Source organism: Mastigoproctus giganteus, chromosome 7 (genome assembly GCF_048544385.1).
Source record: "Mastigoproctus giganteus isolate SK-2022 chromosome 7, ASM4854438v1, whole genome shotgun sequence".
Lineage (NCBI taxonomy): Eukaryota > Metazoa > Arthropoda > Arachnida > Uropygi > Thelyphonidae > Mastigoproctus > Mastigoproctus giganteus.
In genome coordinates, this window is record NC_143581.1 from 122,476,738 (window position 1) to 122,499,163 (window position 22,426).

Here is a 22,426-nt window from a genome sequence, read left to right on the forward strand (position 1 = left end):
CCTGCTCAGGTTGTTAACAAACTAAATGAATATTTTGCATCTACATTCACAGTTATTCAGGGAAGGGAATGCCAGAGGTGTATTGAACTCTGGCAGTAAGCTAGATAATCTTGTAATAACTGAGAGTAAAGTGGAGGAGAAATTGTTGAAGATAAACACAAGAAAGGCACCTGGGGTGGATGAGATATATCCAGTTATACAATTTGTATTAAAGGAGGCAGCAAAGGAAGTAAGCAAACCTTTAGCCATAATTATGAGAGATTCCTTGGACTAAGGGGAGGTACCCATGGACTGGAAATGTACAAATGTGACCCCAAGCCACAAAGGAGGATCAAAGGGGGACACAGGTAATTACAGACCTGTTAGTTTAACTTCTATACCAAGGAAATTGGTGGAGGCACTGGTTAAAGAAGAATTGCAGGATCATCTAGACAAGACTTCAGTTATAGCTTGGACACAGCATGGGATTGTTAAGGGGAAGTCTTGTCTGATCAATTTGACTGGATACTATGATGTAGTCACAAAGATGCAAAGAATAATTTTCATATCATATATTTGGATCTTAAAAAGGCTTCTGTTACTGTTGCACATGGATGACTGCTCCAATTTCCTCTTGGAGGCAAACTTGGAGTTTGCCTCCAAGTTTGGAAGCAAATTGCTGCTATGGATAAAAGGATGGTTGAGTGGAAGAAGACAGAGTGATAATCAATGGACACTGCTCTTTGTGGACTTATGTTAGTGGAGTCCCCCAGGGTTCAGTGTTGAGTCCACTGTTGTTTTCTGTATTCATTAATGATGGTATATCAGGCTTAATGTCCAAGTTTGCAGACGACATGAAGGTTAGCAGGTTGTTAATGACACTAGTGTCAACAACAGGATCTAGAAAAGTTGAGCAGATGGGCTGAGAGGTGGCCACTGAAGTTTAACAGTGACAAATGTAAAGTACTGCATATGAGAAGCAGAGTAACATATCAACTGTGTGGTACTACACTGACAGTGGTAGAGAGTGAAAAGGACCTGGGGGTAATTGTGCAGGCAGATATGAAGTTTTCTGAGCAGTGCAGACAGTCTGCAAGAGTAGTTCATGTTGTCTTGTTAATGATATACAGGAATTTTTCTAGCAGGGATAAGGAGGTGATTATCCCCTTGCATTAGGCAATGGTCAGGCCATACCTTGACTACTGTATACAGGTCTGGAGGCCTCATTTTAAGAAGAATGTAAAGCTGTTGGAACGAGTACAGAGAAGGGAAACAAGATTAGTGAATGAAACAAATTGCTGCTCTTATGAAGAAAGGCTTAAATTTTGCAAATTATAGTGTCTGGAGTCCAGGCACCTGCGAGGTGATCTGAATGAGGTGTATAAAACCTTGAATGGTTTGAGCATGCTTAATGCCAATGGGATTCTTCCTCTTGCTCAGAATAATCACCTGAGAGGACAAAAATTCAAAAAATTCAAATTGAGGAAAGACAGATGTAGGATAGATGTGTGGAAATTTTCCTTTAGCCAGTGGGTAGTTGGTTGGTGGAACAGACTTCCATCCCTTGTTGTGGAAGTTGATAGCCTAAATAAATTTAAGGCTCAGCTGAACAGGTATTTCGAATGAATGGAGGGGTGAAATGGAACAGAAGTGGTTTTTTTTTTTTTTTTTGGCTGATGCTGCATAAGCTTGCTTTCTTGCATCATATGCCTCTACTAATGCCAATATATATATATATATGTTGAACAACAACAACTTTGTTCAACGTATATGTACATGTTGAACAAATTTTGTGCAAGAATTTTTGCCAGTACCATTGAGAATATTCTATGGGTTCACAGAAACTGCTAGTTAAGGGAAAGGGTAATTTAGATCTGCATTTATCTGCTGATATGGGTCAAAGTAATGCTTGCACTCAACTCAAGAATTCTTGTTTGTTGCCACAACTGCCAATGTTGATAGGATGTTCTGATGATAACAATGTTTCAAATGAGAGGGAAGATATAGCTTGGGATACAAACCGAAATAACCTCAAGGGATGAGTCAGGGTAGTAAACTATAGAATATTATTTAGTCCCAAATGTGTCTATAGCAGGGCTTCTTAAACTTTTTTCATTCACGACCCCATTTATGATTGCGAGTTTCTTGGCGACCCCATATAAATATAAAAGAAAGATAAATTAATATTTTTTGATGATTTATTTATTAGGTAACAATATACATATACATATGAAAATATATAGTTTTAGAATTCGTTTTGAAACATACAAAAATCTAAAATTAAAAATTGCACAAAAAATTGTATAATTGTATTTATTATAGTTACAAAAATTATATGCCCTATTTTTCATCAAAACTGCATTTTTTGCAATAACATAAATAAAAGGGGATTCTGACTGTCTTAGTTCGCTCGAATATATTCGAATGCAGTCGTTGAGTGGTAAGTTTTAAATTAAAATTAAAGTAAAAAATTTAATGAGATGGATGTGCCTGTTTTTTATTGCATAACAAATTAAATCTTGGTGGAATGTTTGACACTGCTGGACGTAAGACCTCTTCAACATTTTTTAGTGCTGAACGATACTGGGATTTAATGTGTTAAAGCTGAGAAAGTAACTTCACATAAATATGTGGTGTTGAATGGCAGAAGTACATTTAACACCATATCAGCGATTGTGGGAAATTCAGTTCTAGTTCCGATCCAGAATTCAGTCAAGGACTTTTTTTGAAATTGTAGTTTTAAGTTTGGGTCACTCGAAAGCTCAGCAAATTCCTCTTGAGCTTTAAGTGGCAGGTGATCAATCTCACTTAAGCCAATCCAAAATGGCTTTTGAATCCAAACTATTTTTTGGAAATCAATATTTAATATAAAATATGTACGGAACTGTGTTTCTAGTGCTTTTAAGTGATCTACAATAATTTTTGCAATAAAAGTTTTACAATGAATTTTCTCGATTATAAAATTGTCGACACTGGAAAACATTTAGAACGAATTTTTTTCTACCCTACTTTTCCAAATGTTGATCTTTTTGATAAAACTTTCAATTTTATCATTCGAAGTAAATATATCGCAATTTTTTCCTTGGAGAGACAAGTTGAGATCGTTTAATTTCGCAAAAATATCTGACAAATAACACAGCTTGGATAGCCATAAGTCATTTTGAAAAAAAGCAGCAAGTTCACATTTTCGTTCAGTTAAAAATATTTCGATCTCGTCCTTTAATAGCAATAATCTTCTTAAACTTTGACCTCTTGACAACCATCTTACTTCTGCATGTAATAATAAAGTTGTGTAGTTGGAATCCGTATTCTTACAGAGATTTCAAAATAAGCGGCTGTTAAGGGCAGGGCTCTTAATAAAATTTATAATCTTAACAGCATCCTGAAGCACATCGTTCAATTCTGGTGGTAATTTTTTTGCTGCAAGGGCCTCTCGGTGAATAAGGCAGTGAGTAAAAGTTATATGATCATAATGAGCAGATTGAAAAAATGATTTAAAACCAAAATTTTTGCCGGTCATCGCTCTTGCACCATCTGTGCACATTCCACAGCAATTTTTCCATTCTAAACCTTCAGTTTTTAAAAATTCGTCAACTTTACAATATATGTCTTTCCCTGTAGTATGGTCTTCCATAGGACGACAAAATAACAATTCTTCCTCCACGCTTTCTTTATAAACGTACCTGACATATACTAACAACTGAGCCAATTTAGTAATATCAGTTGTTTCGTCCAACTGAATTGAAAATTTTGGGCTTTCTTTAATTCTTGTAATAAGTTGCACTAATTGGTCCTTGTTAATATCAGAAATTCTATTCGAGACAGTGTCGTTCGACAAAGGAATTTTTCGAATATCATCGCCATATTTACTTCCATGTAGTATTTCTACCATTTTAATAGCAGCAGGTAATACAAGATCTTCTCCAATGGTGAACGGCTTTTTATTTTTAGCAATACAGTATGAAACTTCATATGACGCTAGTAAACATTTTTCACTAACGGTTATAAATTTTTCAAAGGATTTTTTTTTCTTTATTTAAAGATTTATACAGTCTTTCAAAATATTCTTTTGGTTTATTGACATACGAAACATGCTTTGATTCAAGATGTCTTTTTAATTTTGATGGTTTCATACTCTCCGGAGCCAATAATTCATTGCAGATCAAACAAAGAGGTTGTTCATTACCCTTACAATTTTGAAATGTAAAGCCAAATTGAAGAAAAGACTCATCATATTTTCTTTTTCGCACATAAGATGCCTGTTTTTCAATATTTTGTCCTGCCTGAGAAGAGTTTGTAGCATTATTATCCGCGTCATTGCTATTCTTATTTAAGTTCAGCCATTTATCCATGGCCAAAAATTATTTTGATCCTAAAATACAATAAATATATAAAAATAACATATTGCATATAATAATTGATTTATTAATTACCGAATAAATAAAAAAAACTAAAATCTCGTTACGGCGGAACACTGACAATTGACTACACTAGAAGAGTGTCAATACTACACTAGTTCACATTACAGTCAGTGTTATTGAATCATAGTCTCGCTGCACGTGTGCGCGCGCATTCCTCCCTTTGTTTGTGTGCAGGTGTGTGAGTGTGACTCTGCACAAATACACATCTAGATGTTATAAAATCGTGTATTTAAATATTTGACATTAAAATCTCTCGCGACCCCAGAATTTTGCTACGCGACCCCAAATGGGGTCGTGACCCATAGTTTAAGAAGGCCTGGTCTATAGTAATGTCAGAAGTGTTATCAATAAAATAACCGAATATGAACTGGTTAGAACAAGTAATGCTGATATAATACGCCTAACAGAAACATGGTGCCACCCAGAAATTGGTGATGACAAATTCCACTATGGTATGTATAATGTATTTAGGAAATCTAGGGAAGATAGGAGTGGAGGGGTCATGCTTCTTATCAAAGGAAGCCTGAGCATGAAAAGAGCTTTTGCTGAGTCTGAAGTTACTTCTGCCAGCATAGAATCTCTGTAGTGTGAGTCAGAAACAAAAGATCGATGAAAGTGGGAGTAATCTGCAGACCAGAAGATTGTGAAGAATATGAATATGGGTGTCCAAATCTTTACCACATCCAGCACACAACAGTCTGATCTGATTCACTTTTTTCTTCATTGTATTCATGCACATGAAAATTCAGGAACATGAAGTCTTATTATGGATGACTTTAATCTCCAACAGACTGACTGGAATAAGTTGGAGGGAAACTCACCATGAGGAAAAATTTTTTTTATTTAAATAGACAATTATTATTTGTACCAGCATGTTAGAGAAAGTACTAGGGGTTAGAATTATCTTGACCTCATCATTATTACGCAGTCAGATGACACCAGAGGGCTTAAAGTACAGGCATCTTTGTCAGGAAGTGTTCATGTAATCATCAGCTGGAAGATGAAGAAAGATGCTGCAACAGTTAAAGGTATGTGTTTTAACTTCAGAAGAGGGGACTCTGACAGTTTAAGGCGCTATATTGCATCTGCGAACTGGGCAGATTGCCGAGAGAGAGAGAGAGAGAGATGGCGAATACATTTGAATTATGGAATACTTTCAAAGGAAAAATCACAGAAGCCATGAACACATACATACCTTTAAGAAAATATTGCAGGAGGAAGATGCCGAAATGGATGACTGCAGAGCTGGCTGGTCAAACAGAGCAGAAAAAGATAGCATGGGGCAGTTACAAAGTGATGAAAAGTACTGAAGCTTACAATGTGTAATAGTACCACAAATAAGGTCAGGGAGGACAAGGCTGCATATGAGAAAGCATCAGCTAAGAGAGCAAAGAATGGGGACAAGGAATTTTTCATGTATGTGAATACAAGGAAGAAAACAAACACACCTGGACTTTTGTGCTCTGGGTGTGGGAAAGTCTTGGCCAACCCAGCTGATTTTGCAGATGAATTGAACAAGTACTTTTCAACTGTCTTTACGGAAGAAAGACCTGTCATGCTAAGAGGGAGTGGGAGCGAAGCTGAGCCATATAACATTAGTGATGTCATAATTACAGATGACTGTTCATTAGAAAAACTTCAGGGCATAAAGGTAAATAAGGCTCCCAGAGTAGCATTAGTAATGCTGATATGGGGAAAGGCACCTAAGGCTTATGCTCCACCAGACAAAAATAAAAGGAGTAAAATAATAATAAAATTATATAAAATAAATAAATAATAATAAAAGAAAAGGAAATACACAACCAATGCATTTCCCTCCTCCCGTAGGCAACCATCCAGCTGACCTCTCAATTTCCTCAAACTGTCAGCCTCTACCAATCCATGTAGGTAACTTATTCCAGTAATTTATTGCTGGCTTAAATAAAACTTCCTGCAATCCAGTGTAAACAACCCCCCCCCCCCCCATAATTTGAATTTATGGCCATGATAATTTCATTCTCATTCATTTTATTTTAGCCTCTCAGAGCCTTAAACACCTTAATCAAGTCTCCTCTAAGGTGCCTAGTTTCCAAGCTGTGCAACCCACATATTCGAATTCTTTCTTCATAGGGTAGCCCTTTTTCCAATCTCATGAAGCTAGTTACCCATCTCTGAAACTTTTCAAGGAGCTCAATGTCTTTTTTTAGGTGCAGTCTCCATAGTTGAACACAGTATTCCAAGTGTGGTCTAATAATGGGATTACGACGTCCTTATCTCTACTAGCAAATATTTGATAGCCACTGATAGGATACCATGGGCCTTCATTGCAACCTGTCTACAATGGTCGGAGAACTTCATGTCTGACCCTATCGTAACTCCCAAGTCCCTTTCTTCACTACTGATTTTAGTTCAACTCCACCAAGTTTATAAGTTATTTTGGGGATACTGTTGCCCAGTTGTAAGACCATGCACTTTGCTGGATTAGAACAAAGCTGCCACTTTTCTGACCATCCCTAAAGTCTATCTAGGTCATTCTGAAGAAGCTCTGCTTGGTGGTGATCATTAACTACTCTACCAATTCTTACATCATCTGCACATTTAGACATCACACCCTCTATCCATTCATCGATGTCATTTAAGAAAATCAAAAACAACAGTGGTCCAATACTGATCCCCCACTTCCATTATTCATCCAACTTGGAATCCACTTCGTGGAGTATTTTTTTTTTAATGGTATTTTTGATAAATTGATGGCATATACCCTGTAGTTTTGAGGGAGAGTGTGCGAGGGAGTGTATCGATCCATTGAGGTTAATTATGAAGGCAACTTGACTCAGGAGAGAGTCCTCTGGATTAGAAAACCCCCAATGTATCACCAATACATAAAATCGATTCTATGACTGAAGTTTGTAAGTACAAACTGGTTAGTCTGACTTCAGTGGAAGGAAAAATCTTATAGGCAGAGATTAAGAATGCAATCCAAGGACATTTAAATTGATATGGCATTCTGAAGGATACACAACATGGCTTGGTTAATGCTAACAAAACAGCCCACTAACTAACTTAGTAGGTTATTCTGACACAGTTACTTATGAGCGGGATGTAGGGAATGATTTTGATATAGTTTATTTGGATTTTAGCAAAGCATTGGGCTGTCCCTCGTGAGAGATTACTTATAAGCTTGAACAGGTAAGATTCTAAGATGGATTGCTGGGTGCCTGCAGGGCAGAAGGCAGAGTTTTGTGATTATTTGTAGGCTTTACGGCACAAGGGCAGCAAGATCATAATGCACGTAACTATGGTGAGTTTTGTGATTAATGGATATATTTTAGATTAGTGTAACATCAGCAGTGGAGTCGCTCAAAGATCGATTCTTGAATCACTGCTGTTTCTCATTCTCATAAATGATATTGACAAAGGGATAGAAGGGATGACTTGAACAGACTATTTCTTTGAGAAAGTCATCAATAAAAATTAAACTGTCATAATGCTTCTGTACAACCATACAAATAAAGAAAATATTAAAATAAAGAATCGGAAAAGGATTAATACTCTACTGAAAAAGTCAGGTTGGTAGGAGTACAAATACAGTACTTTCTTTAACTGAGTAATGACATCAGCAATGAAAGAACTGCTCCTAGCAACAGCAATAACTAGACACACAATGTATGGGAGTTCAAGAAGAAATCAGGATGTTGCATAATCACTTTCACCGCACATGTATAAACTATTCTTTCGATAAGGCAAAAAAGCGAAAACATAAACCAAAGTGATGATTATGATACACATCTTTTCTACGTATTCATATGTCTGATCAAGACATCATTAAAGAGATATCAGTATCCATAATCACAATAAGCAGCGTGCACTGTATATATACATGTTACTAAGCAAGGCACTTTCTAAGTATTCACAATACTAATATATGCTAAAATATATTAACATACTAAAAACTTACGTGAACAAAATAGATGCTGCATCAGAAATGCTACATGTGTGTCTTCCAAGTCTAGGCGATTTATTTACACCCAATGCATGAGGTTCTATAAGTGTTAAAGCTACTAAATGATCCAGGGCTGCAAGGTAGTAAATATAGAAGTCTGGATCCAATTCTTTGTTGACTTCTTCTTGGAAGGCCTATATAAAAATTAACTTTGAATTTAGTTAAATCCATTAGCATCATATTAATATAATTGAGAAAATTTTAAATTATTTTATGCTACATGAAATAGGTAGCTGTTCAGGCAACTACTAATTTTATCCATTCTCCATGTCTTCCATCCGTGATCCAACATCCTTATTGAGCCTTTCATTAGGCATTCATCTTTTTTTACAATGAAGGGGTCGACTCTTGATTTTTAAAGAGTCCTTATGTGCTGTATTGTAATAACTAGATCTTATGTATAGCTTAGCTTAATTTTCAGCACTCACCTCATAGTAATCCACTTAGCTGGTGGAAAGTTTTACCACATACATAGTGGTTATAGGATTCTAATAACTTACGGGGATTATGGGTTTAAAACTAAGTTATGGGCTATAAAAATTTTACTAAGAAAGGAAAGTGCACCTTCCATTCTATGGTTGCTTATTTAAAATAAATTAAATGAAGAAAGATGAAAGCATTTAATTTATTTTAAATAAGCAACCATAGAATGGAAGGTGCACTTTCCTTTCTTAGTAAAATTTTTATAGCCCATAACTTAGTTTATAAACCCATAATCCCCGTAAGTTATTAGAATCCTATAACCACTATGTATGTGGTAAAACTTTCCACCAGCTAAGTGGATTACTATGAGGTGAGTGCTGAAAATTAAGCTAAGCTATACATAAGATCTAATGAAGGGGTTGTTGTTGTTGTGGGATTTCTGGTGCAAGGGCTACATAGGCCATATTGCACCTATCGATGTAAGTAAATATACACGTGATAACTGCTCTGGGAGCAATTAGAATTGATCATACATTTTAATTTTTTTCAAGTAGATGAAAAATTTGAAAAGTTTTGTGTCATTACCTAAGATGCTGTTGAGTGACAAGGGGTTTAAGATGGAGCTGAAAGTAGACTGTCGGGCACTATTGAACAAGGTACATTCAATCAGAATGTGCTTCACTGATAGCAGTTGCAAACAGTGCATGCACTGAGGAGGTTCACTTCCTGTGAGAAGAAACAGATGAGTGAGGTGAGTATGGCCAATTCGGGTTCTGGCTAGAAGTACTGCTTCCTTTCTAATTTTACGGAGGCTAGACGTCCATAGTTGTGGTTCAGGTTTCAGTTGTAACAGCTTATTATGTTTTTGCTTTTTCCACAGAAGTGTCCATTGTTCCATACATATTTTCTGTATTTTATGTTTATAATCAGGATAGGGGACCAGATCATTTGTTAAGGCTACGTATGTTGGAGGGATGCTTTGCTGCATCATTAGCACGCTCATTTCCAGGAATACCACTGTGACCTGGGATCCAGGAGAAGACAACACTGTGATGTTGCTCATGGAAATGTATCAGCTCATGTCTTATTAACTGTACCAAAGGATTGCAAGTTGAGGCGTTTGTGAGAGCTAAGAGAGAGAGAGTACTCTTGGAATCTGTGTATACTGTACTTTTATTGATTGACAGGAAAGAAATATTTTTCAGGGCAAGTTTAATTGCATAGAGCTCAGCAGTATAGCTGCAACATTTAGCTGGAAGTGAAATAGAAGCAGTTGTATTAGGGAAGACAGCAGCTGCACCCACTTTATTGCCCGACTTAGAAAAGACGAGATCTAAGATGAGATCTTAGCCCGAAGTAGATCTTAGAAAAGTGGGAATAATTTTCTTCATGAACAAGATACAGTTGTCTGATGTTAATGTCTGCTACAGCACATTTTCCCCAATTTTCAAAGTAATCATCATATGAAGGAGTTAAGGTAATCCATGGGGGATCCAGATCTTTTAAATCTCTGATGATATTATGAAAGTAAATATTCCAGCATTCTAATAGGTTCTGTAACCTGATACCAGTAGGTCAGATTGTTCTGGGTTTGTTTCCATAGTGTGTTCTCCACTGAAAGTCATATAGTAGTGGCTAAATAGGATGAGTGGGGAAGCTTTTAATTTTAGCCGAGTAGTTCAACAACCGTATACATCAGTGATTCCTTACACAGATAACCAGAGGAATCTTACAATACATTGTCTATACAAGTGAATAAACACAGAGATAGTTAAACTACATTGAGAAGTTACATAATATAACAAATAAAGATTTAAAAAAGAAAAAAAAAGTAATAGTAATTAAATTGAAAAAGGACTAATTTGAGCAGAACATAAAATGACATTGGCTAACTTAGAACCGGCACTTACACAACTGTCCTTTACAAAAAGAAAGATAGGCCAAGATGCCATCGCAATATGCTTGTCAATAGACCACAGGTCAATTTTGATGCTCAGCAAGTTGTTTATTGTGAGTTTTGCATTTGGAAAATGTCTCTTGAAATTCGGTAACCGCTGGAGCCTTAAGCACAAGGAGGGGTTACTGTGGAGATGTCTTCCTGGCAAACACCAACCAACCATGTTCCAATGTTCATGTGATCATGCTTAGATGAGCACAGATGAAGGAAAGCCTTTATTTTTAGCACATGGGCTCTGTTGACTGTGGGCGTGTATTGCAGGTTCGAGCAGAGCGCAGATTTAGATGTCGTATAGATCTAGTGAGACCACAAGTTGGCCCACTTCAGCTCCTAAAATTCAAGGCCCCATAGTTTCCTCAGGCTGGTGGGAGGTGCAGTAGACCAAACTTTCACGGCAAGGGAGAGCACACTACCGAAGTAAGTTGCGAAGTATTTTCTGATTTGTTTATAGTGAGTTTTTCACGGATCTATTTTCATTCCCCAGAAGGATCTCAAAGCTTTGGAATACTGAGCTTGGATTTCTGTTCGTAAGTAAGGTTGGCATCAAGGACTGCTCCAATTTGACACTGTCTGTGGGAGTCAGATCATTTCCTGCCAATTCCAGAAGTAGAGAAAGTGATGCAGTATCAGTAAAAGTCATCCAACCTGGAGTAAAAATAAGATAGCTTGACTTCTCTGAATTAACTAACAGGCCAAAAAATTTGGCATACTTACAGAATGTATTTAGTAGCTGTTTAGTTTCAGAGGAGGTTTGTCTTTCCTGTGAATCACCAACACGGCATTTGCACAGCAAGTAGCATAAAATAGGAATGCTGGAACTTGATCCATAAGTGGAACAACTATTGCACAAATAGCAGGGCTGAGAGAGAACCAACTTGTGGGATACCTACTTCAACACTTGTACAGACTAATGTCATTAGTGAAGTGAAGCATTATTATTATTATTATTAGCTATATGGTGCAAGAAAGCCTGAGGCTTATGCTGCACCAGCCAAAAAAAAAAAAAAAAAAAAAATCTGAATTACCCCAGGAGAGAGAGAAAACAAGAGTCAGAAGTAAGAGGGAATCACCAAGGAAGAGAAGAGTGATGATATCCAGCTCAGGACCCCGGGTGTGCCAAGCCCATACTCACCCGTTGTGAGCCCCGGGGTTATATATTACTCTCCCGTTTGAATTGAAATCATCTAGATGCATAGGATATCCAGGAGCATTATCTAATAGAAGCAAAATCTTGAAAGGAACGTAATAGTAGTAGTAGTGGCATGCGATGCAAGAAATCAAGTGTATGAGCTTATGCAGCATCAGCCAAAAAAAAAAAAAAAAAAACCACACCATTCCCTCCAAATGCCTGTCCAATTCCTCCTTAAATTTATTTAACCTATGAACTTCCACAACGACAGATGGAAGTTTGTTCCAGCAATTAACCACCCGCTGGCTAAAGGCAAATTTCCGCACATCTATTCTACATTGGCTTTTCTTAATTCGAATTTATGCCCCTTAGGTTCGTAATCTGCACAAGTGGAAGGATCCCATCAGAATTCAGCGTGCTCAACCCATTCAAGGCCTTATACACCTCAATCAGACCACCATGCAGGTGCCTAGTTGCCCTTCTCTGTACACGCTCAAGCAAATCTACATCCTTCCTAAAATGAGGCCTCCAAACCTGTACGCAGTACTCAAGGCATGGCCTGACCATTGCCTTATACAGAGGGATAATCACCTTTTCCCTGCTAGCGAAATTCCTATATATCATTGACAAAACCCCATGACCTGCCCTGGCAGCCTCTCTGCATTGCTCAGAAAACTTCATATCTGACTGCACAATTACTCCCAGGTATTTTTCATTTTCTACCACCTTAAGTGTAGTACCACACAGTTGGTACGTTTCTCTGGGGTTACTTCTACCCATATGCAGTACTTTGCTTTTGTCAAGATTAAAGTTCAGTTGCCACTTCTTAGCTCATCTGCCCAAATTTTCTAGATCCTGTTGCAGTAGCACCCTGCCATTACTGTCATTAAAAACCCTACCAACCTTTGTATCATCTGCAAACTTCGACATTAAGCCTGATATACCTTCATCAATATCATTGATAAATATACAAAACAACAGTGGACCGAACATCCAAACCTGTGGGACTCCACTAATACCATTAGTCCATGAAGAGCAGCACCCATTGATTACCACCCTCTGTCTTCTCCCACTCAACCATCCTTTTATCCATTGTAGCAACTTACCCTTAATACCATTCTGCTCCAATTTGTACAATAGTATTCCATGCGCAACAGTGTCAAAAGCTTTCCTGAAATCCAAATATATGATATCAAAATTATTTTTTGCATCCAGTTCCTTTGTAACCACATCATAATATCCTATCAAATTTCCCAGACAAGACTTTCCCTTAACAAACCCATGCTGTGTCTGAATTATTGCTGCCATCTTGTCTAGATGATCCTTACATTGTCTTTACAATATTTTTTAACCTCGGGAATGAAGCAGCATTTAAACCAATCCTCAAAGAGAGATATTGTTATCCATGCTTTCTGGTTCGATCAGAAATGCACGGGTAGGGTGGCTTTATTGATGCCCTTAAATGCATGAGGATTTCCAGATTGGTACAAGCAGTGATTTTAATCTGTAATCTCCCATTGCATTAGCCCCGAGCAAGAACGTGGCCCTATCTTTTGACACCTTAAAACCTAGCATTGTATTTTCCTCTTTGGTAATGTATGTTTGATCTGCATTTTTTTTTTCCCAATGCAGAGCAGTCTTGTCGAAGTTAAAAATTTGCTGCATTCAATAGCTGCCTTCATCAATAATTTTTTCCAACACATCACAAAATTTCTCTGCAGCTGCAGAATCTGCACTGGTGACTTCATCGCATAATTTAACATGGTGGAAACCAGCGCAATGCTTGAACCTATTAAACCAGCCGTTGCTTGTCACGAACTTGGGTTGGAGTTCGCTGTACTTATCCTTAATATCTTTATAAATACTTGTTGCTTTTGCTTGAATGGTCATTAGACTCAGGGGCACTCTCTTCTGAATCTGATTTTCCATTCATATTATTAACAGCTGTTCCATCTTCAATATAGCACCTGAACGCTGTTTCGTGATCAGTGTTGATCTTAGGTGCATTGATCCTATGGCATGTTCTTTTATACGTGCACTGTCCTTTAAAATAGTATTCGCTGTCGAAGCAGCAAGACCTAATTCCCTTGCAATAGATGACAAACTTTGTCCTGTTTCGTACTTAATCATTTACATCTTCATTTCTAAATCAAGTGTTTCGTTTCCTGGCACTGCCAGCACTTGCACTTTTTGTTGGTCGCTTTCCCTTCATCATTGTAATATGTAAATAGGAATGAAGAGAAGTTTCTGAAAATTTGTTTTTTATATGACTGAAGATTTTAGTGAACGAGAATTCATTTCACCATAATACCGTAACGTGAAAACCCACAGAATTCCAGTTATCGGGATTATTGCAAATGCAATAAGATCAAGTTTACTATCCCCGTTTATAATTAGATGCACTAACAGAAAAGCCCAAAAAACCAGAAAGTGCAAATTGTTTTTATTGTTTTTTGGTCATCACCTCCGGAAATGTGCTTTAGAAAAATATCACTAAGGCGTTCAAAATTGATTCTTATAACTGAACATATGACAATGATGGAAGTGTAGTGCAATTTCCATTATAAATATGACCTTTTAGTAATAGCGAAATTTTCAACCTCCAAGGAGTTGGAACGAATTGCAAAAAAAAAAAAAAAAAAAAACCAATGTGTTATTGGGTTCACATTACGTTATTTTAACGATATCTCCATTTATTCCTATGGGATGCAAAATATGTTTCCACAATTTTTTAAGTTTGCACCAGCTGGAAAAAACTTACATAAAGTCAAATTTCTGTAAGTCGAGTGTTACGTAAGTTGGGAGTTCCTATATATTGATTATACACAGTAGCGTACCTGAGGGGGTCAGTGGGAGCATTTGCTCTCCCTGCAACATTTTTGCCTTAAATGGTGGGGTAGATGCACTATGGAAGAGTGTACAATTTCTTGACAGGGAAATAGGCCATATTACAAACAGACAATAAGACATTTGCATTACAAGTAGCTGTCTTTCAATGCTAAATTTACATTTTTTTAGACAAGTTAGCATTAAAAAAAAAAGGTACAATGCTAAATTAAATTTAGCAGCTTAAAGGTTAAAAAGAAAAGATGCTAAATGCTAAAATTCAAAGAAGATAATGCTAATTGCTAGAACTTTTAATTTTCATGAAACACAATTTAGAAAAACTAAACTGTGTTTAGATAGCAGATACATTCTCCTAGATAGTAGATTAGTGAGGATCTCGAGCATATTTCCAGATATCCCATAGAATCTTTCAGCTAAGGCAAGAAAGGGTGTGATTTGGACTGAGTCAAAAGCAGATTTCATGTCCAGAAAAATGGTGTGAAGATCTTCATTGTCATTCCAGGTGTAAAGTATTACAGTAGATCAGGTTTAAGACTGGTTACAGTAAATCTATTAGGCACGGCATAATGGGTATGTTTGGGTCTATGCGCAAAGATTGCAAGTGCTACATCATTATAGATGCACTTCTCGAGGCATTTCAGGAAGGGAAAGGCAATTGATATTGGCATGAAGTCAGCTGGTGTTTTCACATGAGTCTTCTTCGGAACTGCCACAACTCTGTACGACAACCAGCTTGAAGGCACCTGTGCACGTTTGAGTACTTTGTTGTAGAGGTGGGTGAGCTCTCTGCTGATGAAATAAGAATCAATTTTTAAGACTAAAAAGAGGTATTACGTCCATTACTGTGATGGACTTGTCAGGTAGTGAATTTATTGTTTTTACTGTTCTTCAGAAATTTCAATATTACTAGTGGGCGAAGAAATGTTAAGCACTTCATTCCAAGGATATGCTTTGGACACACTTCGGACTATGTATAATTAGAATAGATGTAAATAATATTCAAAGACCTGCCTAAAGATAGATGAACCTTGTAACAAGTCAAAGGAATGAAAGCAAGCTTTGACCCTAAATCCATGCATTGTACATAATTGGAAGTATAAAGGGAGATAAATACCCGATATATCTTGTATACTGTATAACAACTGTCTTGTGCTGCCACATATATATATATATATACACACACACACACACAAAATTGCATTTTAACCTTTAAGGAATTGCAAAAACTATGTTTGTTTGTTGTTTAAAATCTATTGTTTTATTATTGTTTGTTGAATTTTTAAGGTATGCCAATAGTTTCTTCGAGCTGCCGAAGGCCAAGTTTACTCCGGAATCTTTAAAAAATTTTTTGTTAGCATGTTTCAACATATGGGAGGACTATCCATTGTTTTTTTTATCACTTCTTGTTTGTTTTTCTTTATTATTTCTTTCAGCAGTATTTAAGGCACTGTGTATGAGCCATTTCGGGTAATCATGGTTAGAGAATCTGTCCTTAAGTGATTAGATTCCCTGTTTACAATCATCATCGTCTATAGATGAAATACTTGAAAGCATTGCTGAACTGGGCTATTAAAATTGATTTTTTGTGAGAAAGGGGTCCATTGCTTTCATAATGCAAATAATTACCCTTATTTGTAGATTTGGTTTGTGATATATTTTAGTTTTGATTTTTGGTGACATTTCTTGTTAATGTTAGATTTAAAAAGTTTATGCTGTTGTTTTCTTAATTTTCTATTGTGAATTGCAGCCTTTCTACATTATTCAACTCATGAAAGATTGTATTTATGGTATCTGGTTTGCCTATAAGCAGACAATCATCTAAGTACATTCCATAAAATTTAAGGGATGGGGAAGAATACTTGGAAATTATGTGATTCTCTATTTCCAGAAGGTAAAATTCCGAGAGATATCCACTTATGGAACTGCCCATTGGTACCCCAAATATTTGTTGGTAAAAAAACTCCCACACAGGTGAAATAATTGGCAGATAACAGTATGTTTAGTAAGTTTATTATCTCAGTGATTTCTAATTTTGTTCTGTTTTTTAGTGTGGGATCGTTGTGTAACAAATCCTGAGTAGCCTTCACTGCTTTTTGAGGAGGTACATTTGTATATAGTGATTTTACATCAAAGGAATATAATTTGCCATCGTTGATACCTTGAAATATAATTTGCCACCTTCAAATGCACACTGTCATTATGGTTATTTGTATGCAAATATCTGATTATACTGCACTTTAAACTGAAAAATCACATCTACATACCTTTTTCAGATTTTACAATTACCTCCTTTTAAATTTTTCAAAGAAATATGACAAGGTTTTGTTGTATTTCTTTGGCATCTTACTAAAAAATATTGTTAAATAGCTTTGCACTATACAAGTTACATAAACAGAGCAATACAGAGAACAATGCTATTATTGCTCAATTCTATTTTGCAACATCGACTACAACAGCACACCTGATGGGCAATTCATTAATTTTTAGAAAAGAAAAAAAAAAAAAGGAGAAAAACACAAGTTGATGCAAAAAAAAAGGAAAAACTCTTTATCACCAATTATACTATGACACACTCTATGCTGTTTTATTAAGAACCATCAGCCCATTTGGCTCAAAGAAGGTTCCTCAGGGGAAGCTGAAAAGTAGGTTGACAAATTTTCAGTAAACTGAGCACATCTCTACTCTATAGGATAAAGGACTTTTGTACCTGCGACTATGTTTCAATAAAATTAAAAGAAACACTCACATGTAATATGCTTTAGTAATTACATTAACATTTATTAACCTTTCAGTTTGCATGTGGGCTCTGGGCAGTATATACAAGGTGTGGCAATTAACCTCAGGGGCTCACATCTGGTGAGTATGGGCTTGGCAAACCCAGGGTCCTGAGCTGGATATCATCATTCTTCTCTTTCTTGGTGATTCCTTTCTGCTTCTCTCTCTCTCTCTCTCTCTCTCTCTCTCTCTCTCTCAGGGTAACTCTGGATTTTTCTTCTTTTTTTTTGGCTGGTGCGGCATAAGCCTCAGGCTTCCTTGCACCATATGACTAATAATAATAAAATATGCCTTCCATTTCCCTATACAATGTGATAATCGCCTCCTTGTCCGTCCTGGTAAAAATTGTTAGAACACTGAGTTGTCCTAGTAGTATTCTGCATTGATCAAAACTTCATGTTGGACTGTATGTTTTCCCCTAGGTATCTTTCATTTTCCACAACCATGAATGTGGTACCATATTCGAGATGGTGGAAATTGATGTTATTCTGGAATTACTGCTGGCCATATGCTGCATGTTGCATTTTTCAATGTTAAACCTCAGTTGCCATGTCTCTGTCCAGTTTTGCCAGATCATGTTGCACTAGCATACCCTGATTACTATCATTAAACACCCTGCCAAACTTTGATAATGTGTGAACATATGATAATATATGAACTTAGAAAATAAATTTGATTTTCCTTCATTAGTATCATAGATAAATATTGAAAGCAGTAAGGAGCCCAGAACTAAACCCTGAGGGACTCCACTAATAATATTAATCCAAGAAGAGCAGTACCTATTTATAACCACTTGTCTTTTGCTGCTCAATCATTGCCAAACTCCTCCAATTTGTGTAGCAGTTTTTGATGTGGAACAGTGTTAAAAACATTACTGAAGGCTAAATATAAATCAGAGTTATTTTTTACATTCAGTTCCTTTGTTACTGCATTATAGTAGCTTATCAGACTGATCAGACAAAATCTCCCCCTAAACAAATCCATGCTGTGATTTTTGTCTAGGTTCATTCCTGTAAGGACAATCCTACACTACTTCTTTAGCCATTAACTCCATTATTTTCCTTGGAACTGAAGTCAAGCTGTCAGGTCTGTAATTGCTCACTTTGCCATTTGATTGCACTTAATGAATAGGAGAGGCATTTGCACATCTCTACTCTATAGGAACCTCCACTGAATCCAAGGATGCTTTAATAATTATAGTGAAAGGTTTGCTTGCTTGGTACTGCTTTTATTATAATTGGACAGGGTTCATATCAGCTACAGGTCCAGTTTTTCAACAGACTGAACAGGATTGTCAAGAATTAAGACCATTCATATCTAGTGGGCCAGTATGGTTCATCAACCCCAGGGGGCTCACATCTGGTGAGTATGGGCTTGGCACACCCAGGGTCCTGAGGATGGATATCATAATTCTTCTCTTTATTGGTAATTCCCTTCTACTTCTCTCTCTCTCTCTCTCTCAGGGTAACTTGAGAATTTTTGTTTTGGCTGGTGCAGCATAAGCCTCAGGCTTCCTTGCACCATATAGCTAATAATAATAATAATAATAAAATAATAATAACAAGCCTGTTGCAACAAAATAACTATAATGAAATATTTCGTACCTTAAAAGAACACATTGTTCCATACCAGGCACAGAAACATTTTTGGTAGTCTTCATCTATAAGCCTTTTTAACACTTGGTTGTTTTTTTTCTGAATGTCCTCAAGGGAGTGAAAATGGGTTCCCTTAAGTACACTTTTCAGTTTAGGAAGGAAGAAAAGTCACAAGGGGATAGGTGTGACAAGTATGGGTGGATGTTCACACACAGGTATTTGTTTTTTGGCCAGAAACCAGTGAACAGAGAGCATGTTGTGTACTCCAGCATACAATTGTCTCGTGCCTAAATTTTCAGTTAAAATTTGTCTAACTGTTTTTGTCCATATTCTGATGCAACCATTCTAATGCTTAAACAACAATCACTTCTAATCAATGCCCAGTTCTGGCCAGGTCCACATTTTCATCAATTTTCATGAATACCAGATGGTCTGGTTGTTCATAGTCTTCCACACACTCTCTCTCTCTCTTCCTTCTAAAAATCTTTTAAGCCATTCAAAAACATGAGCTCTTGGTATCTTCCTCTTAAACTTCATATAACAACTCAACCATTAGTTAGTGTTTTCTTTAGTTTTGTTAAACATTTGGGGTTGATTCATTTTTGATTCCTTTGTCTGTCATTTTTCCAGAAAACTGGAAAAACATAAAGTAATGAAAACCTATCTCACTGCAAAGCGAATGAACAAGATGGAATGTGACTTGGCAGACAACTAGGGAAAGTTTCAATGTTAACTGCTGTGCCTTTGTTTCAAAGGTGATGCTTGGTATGTAGTGGCTGCGTGTGCAGTCTCGTTATTTAATAGCCACACCTTATACCTAAATTTACATGTTCCAAGGTCATTTCATACACAATTCAGATAAAGCATCCATTATACATAAAAACAGTTTGTAAATGTTCCAATACATGCTGCTGACGAGGGAGGCTGCTGACGAGGCTACTGACGAGGCTACTAGTGACGGTCGTGTTCAAAGCCGCTAAGTGGATTTTTCTTATTTATTGATTTGAAATTATTGTTTTTCTAAAACTTTTGATTTAAATTTAGTAGTATAACATTATTTTGTGATTTTTTGATTAATTTGGTGTATTTATTCTTTACTCGGCCTTGTAAAAGTATCGGTAAGGGTTTCCACGTGTTCGTAACTACCGCTACCGTTAGTAACTTTCCCGCCATTGTGATACCGTACTAGATATACCGTAGGTTATATACCGTACTAGATAGCGTTAGTTGAACTTCGTTAGCAGTTAAATTGTAAGTTTAAATAAATACATATAACGACTTAGATTACAAACATAATATAATTAATAACATAACATAATTAATTCATAAATTAATAGAATCATGACTCAGACCAGAGCAGCAAAGCAAAAGGCTCAAGCTAATGGAAGTGCTGTGGCTCAGGGCAGAACTGAGGGGGGCAGTTGTCCTCTGACTCACAGCCTTATAAAATGCACTGTTTGCTTGATGTTTGCAGAGCAATCGGGTACGGGACATGATACTGCCAAGGAGGATGTCTTTGTGTGTGCGCGATGCAAGGAGTGTATCGATATCAGGCAACAACTCGGCGTTCTTGTGGGCCTATATGAGAGCTTGAAGGACAGGGTGGATGCCCTCGAAGAAATTAAATTGAGGGGCAAATCAAGCTCTCAGCTGCCCACATCAACGCCAGAGCTTGCACTTGGGCATCGCGTGACACAGAGACAACCCCTACGGCAGAATGCGCTGGTCCCGAAGGAACTAGTAGTTGTTGGTGACTCTATTGTCAGGGAAACGGGGAACATGCTTTGTAAAAAAGATAGGTGGAACAGGACCAGGGTATGTCTGCAGGGGCAAAGGTTGATGACGTTGTAGAGCGAATATCATCTTTTAAGGGCACAAAAGGTGATATAGTTGTACACGTTGGCACTAATAATATTAAGAGTGGGAGACCGGCAGAATTACTTAACAAGTACAGGTCACTGTTGAACAAAAGCCGAGAATTAGGGTTGAATTTGAAAGTGTCTGCAATTCTGCCCAGACACGATAGGAGGGAGTATATGATGAGAGCCTTGTCGATCAATTCGGCCCTGGAAAGATTGTGCAAGGCTCAAGGGGTAGAATTTTTTTCAGCCTAGACTGTACTTGTTAACAGGAGAGATTGCTTCTACAGGGATGGGATACACTTAAATAGAAAGGGTGCAAGAATATTTGCTGATGCTATCGAGGCAGTGTTAGGTGGGTCGGAAAACTGCTAGCTTGGGGGGAGACAAAGACCAATAGATTGAGAGTAGCCACTGGCAGAGGTGAAAGAGATTCTTGCACTGCTTCTATTAGAATGAGCAGAAGCCTGAAAAACAAGATGCATGGTATTTCAGAGACTGCTGGGAGCCATTGCGGTACAAGTAAACACATGGGTTGTGTTAGGGTAGCTAAGAATAGAAACAGGTGCAGCTATACTTGCGTGTACACCAATGCTAGGAGTTTAGTAAATAAATTTGATGAATTTGAGGTATAGCTCAAAACATCGAAGGCAGATATTGTTGGGATATCAGAGACGTGGTGTCACACAGATATAAGGGATGCAGAACTGCAATTTGGGGAGTACAACGTCTACAGAAAGGATAGACAGGATAGGAAGGGGGGAGGGGTTATGCTATTAGTTAAGAAACACATAAAAACCAAGGAAGTGAAGCCAGTCGACATCGCTGGACAGTGCAGTGTGGAGTCAGTTTGGTGTGACATAAACATTGGGAGATCAAAATTGAGAGTAGGAGTGTGCTATAGGCCTAATGACTCTGATGAGTATAATAAGGAACTGTACAGGGAAATAGAGTGGGCCAGTAAATCAGAGTGTCTTATAATGGGAGATTTTAATTTCCCAGATATTGACTGGAATTTGGGGGCTGGTTACTCACACACTAGCAGGGCTTTTGTGGATTTATTGGATGATTGTTTTCTACATCAGCATGTTCGGGAGGCAACTAGAGGGAGTAATACTCTTGATTTGATTATCAGCAGTGATTCTTCATGCATTAAGAATCTGCAGATAAATGAACCACTAGGTGGCAGTGATCACAGTGTGCTGAAGTGGGATTTACTCAAAGAGGTAACTACCATTAGGGGTAAAGGGAAGGGTTATTGCTTCCGTAAAGGCGACTACGATGGACTGAGACAGTATTTAAATTCTATACAGTGGGACCAACTGATGATGTTACCAACAGCAAATTCAAAATGGGAAGCATTCAAAGAACTTATCTTGGAAGATACTAGGCTTTACATACCAACTAAGAAATATTGTTCAAGGTTTAGGCCAAAATGGATGTCAGATGAACTAATGAG

At 37.2% G+C, this 22,426-nt stretch overlaps 1 protein-coding gene across 2 annotated transcripts in view; it reads right to left on the minus strand.

The window, feature by feature from the left end:
• LOC150083174 (E3 SUMO-protein ligase RanBP2-like) overlaps positions 1-22,426 on the minus strand; it is a 621,501-nt gene that overhangs the window by 495,582 nt on the left and 103,493 nt on the right. For both annotated transcript variants that reach the window (XM_090377889.1, XM_090377888.1), the window contains exon 9: positions 8,338-8,516. In XM_090377889.1, the coding sequence (XP_090234015.1) occupies positions 8,338-8,516 (179 nt within the window). The remainder of the gene's footprint in view (positions 1-8,337; positions 8,517-22,426) is intronic.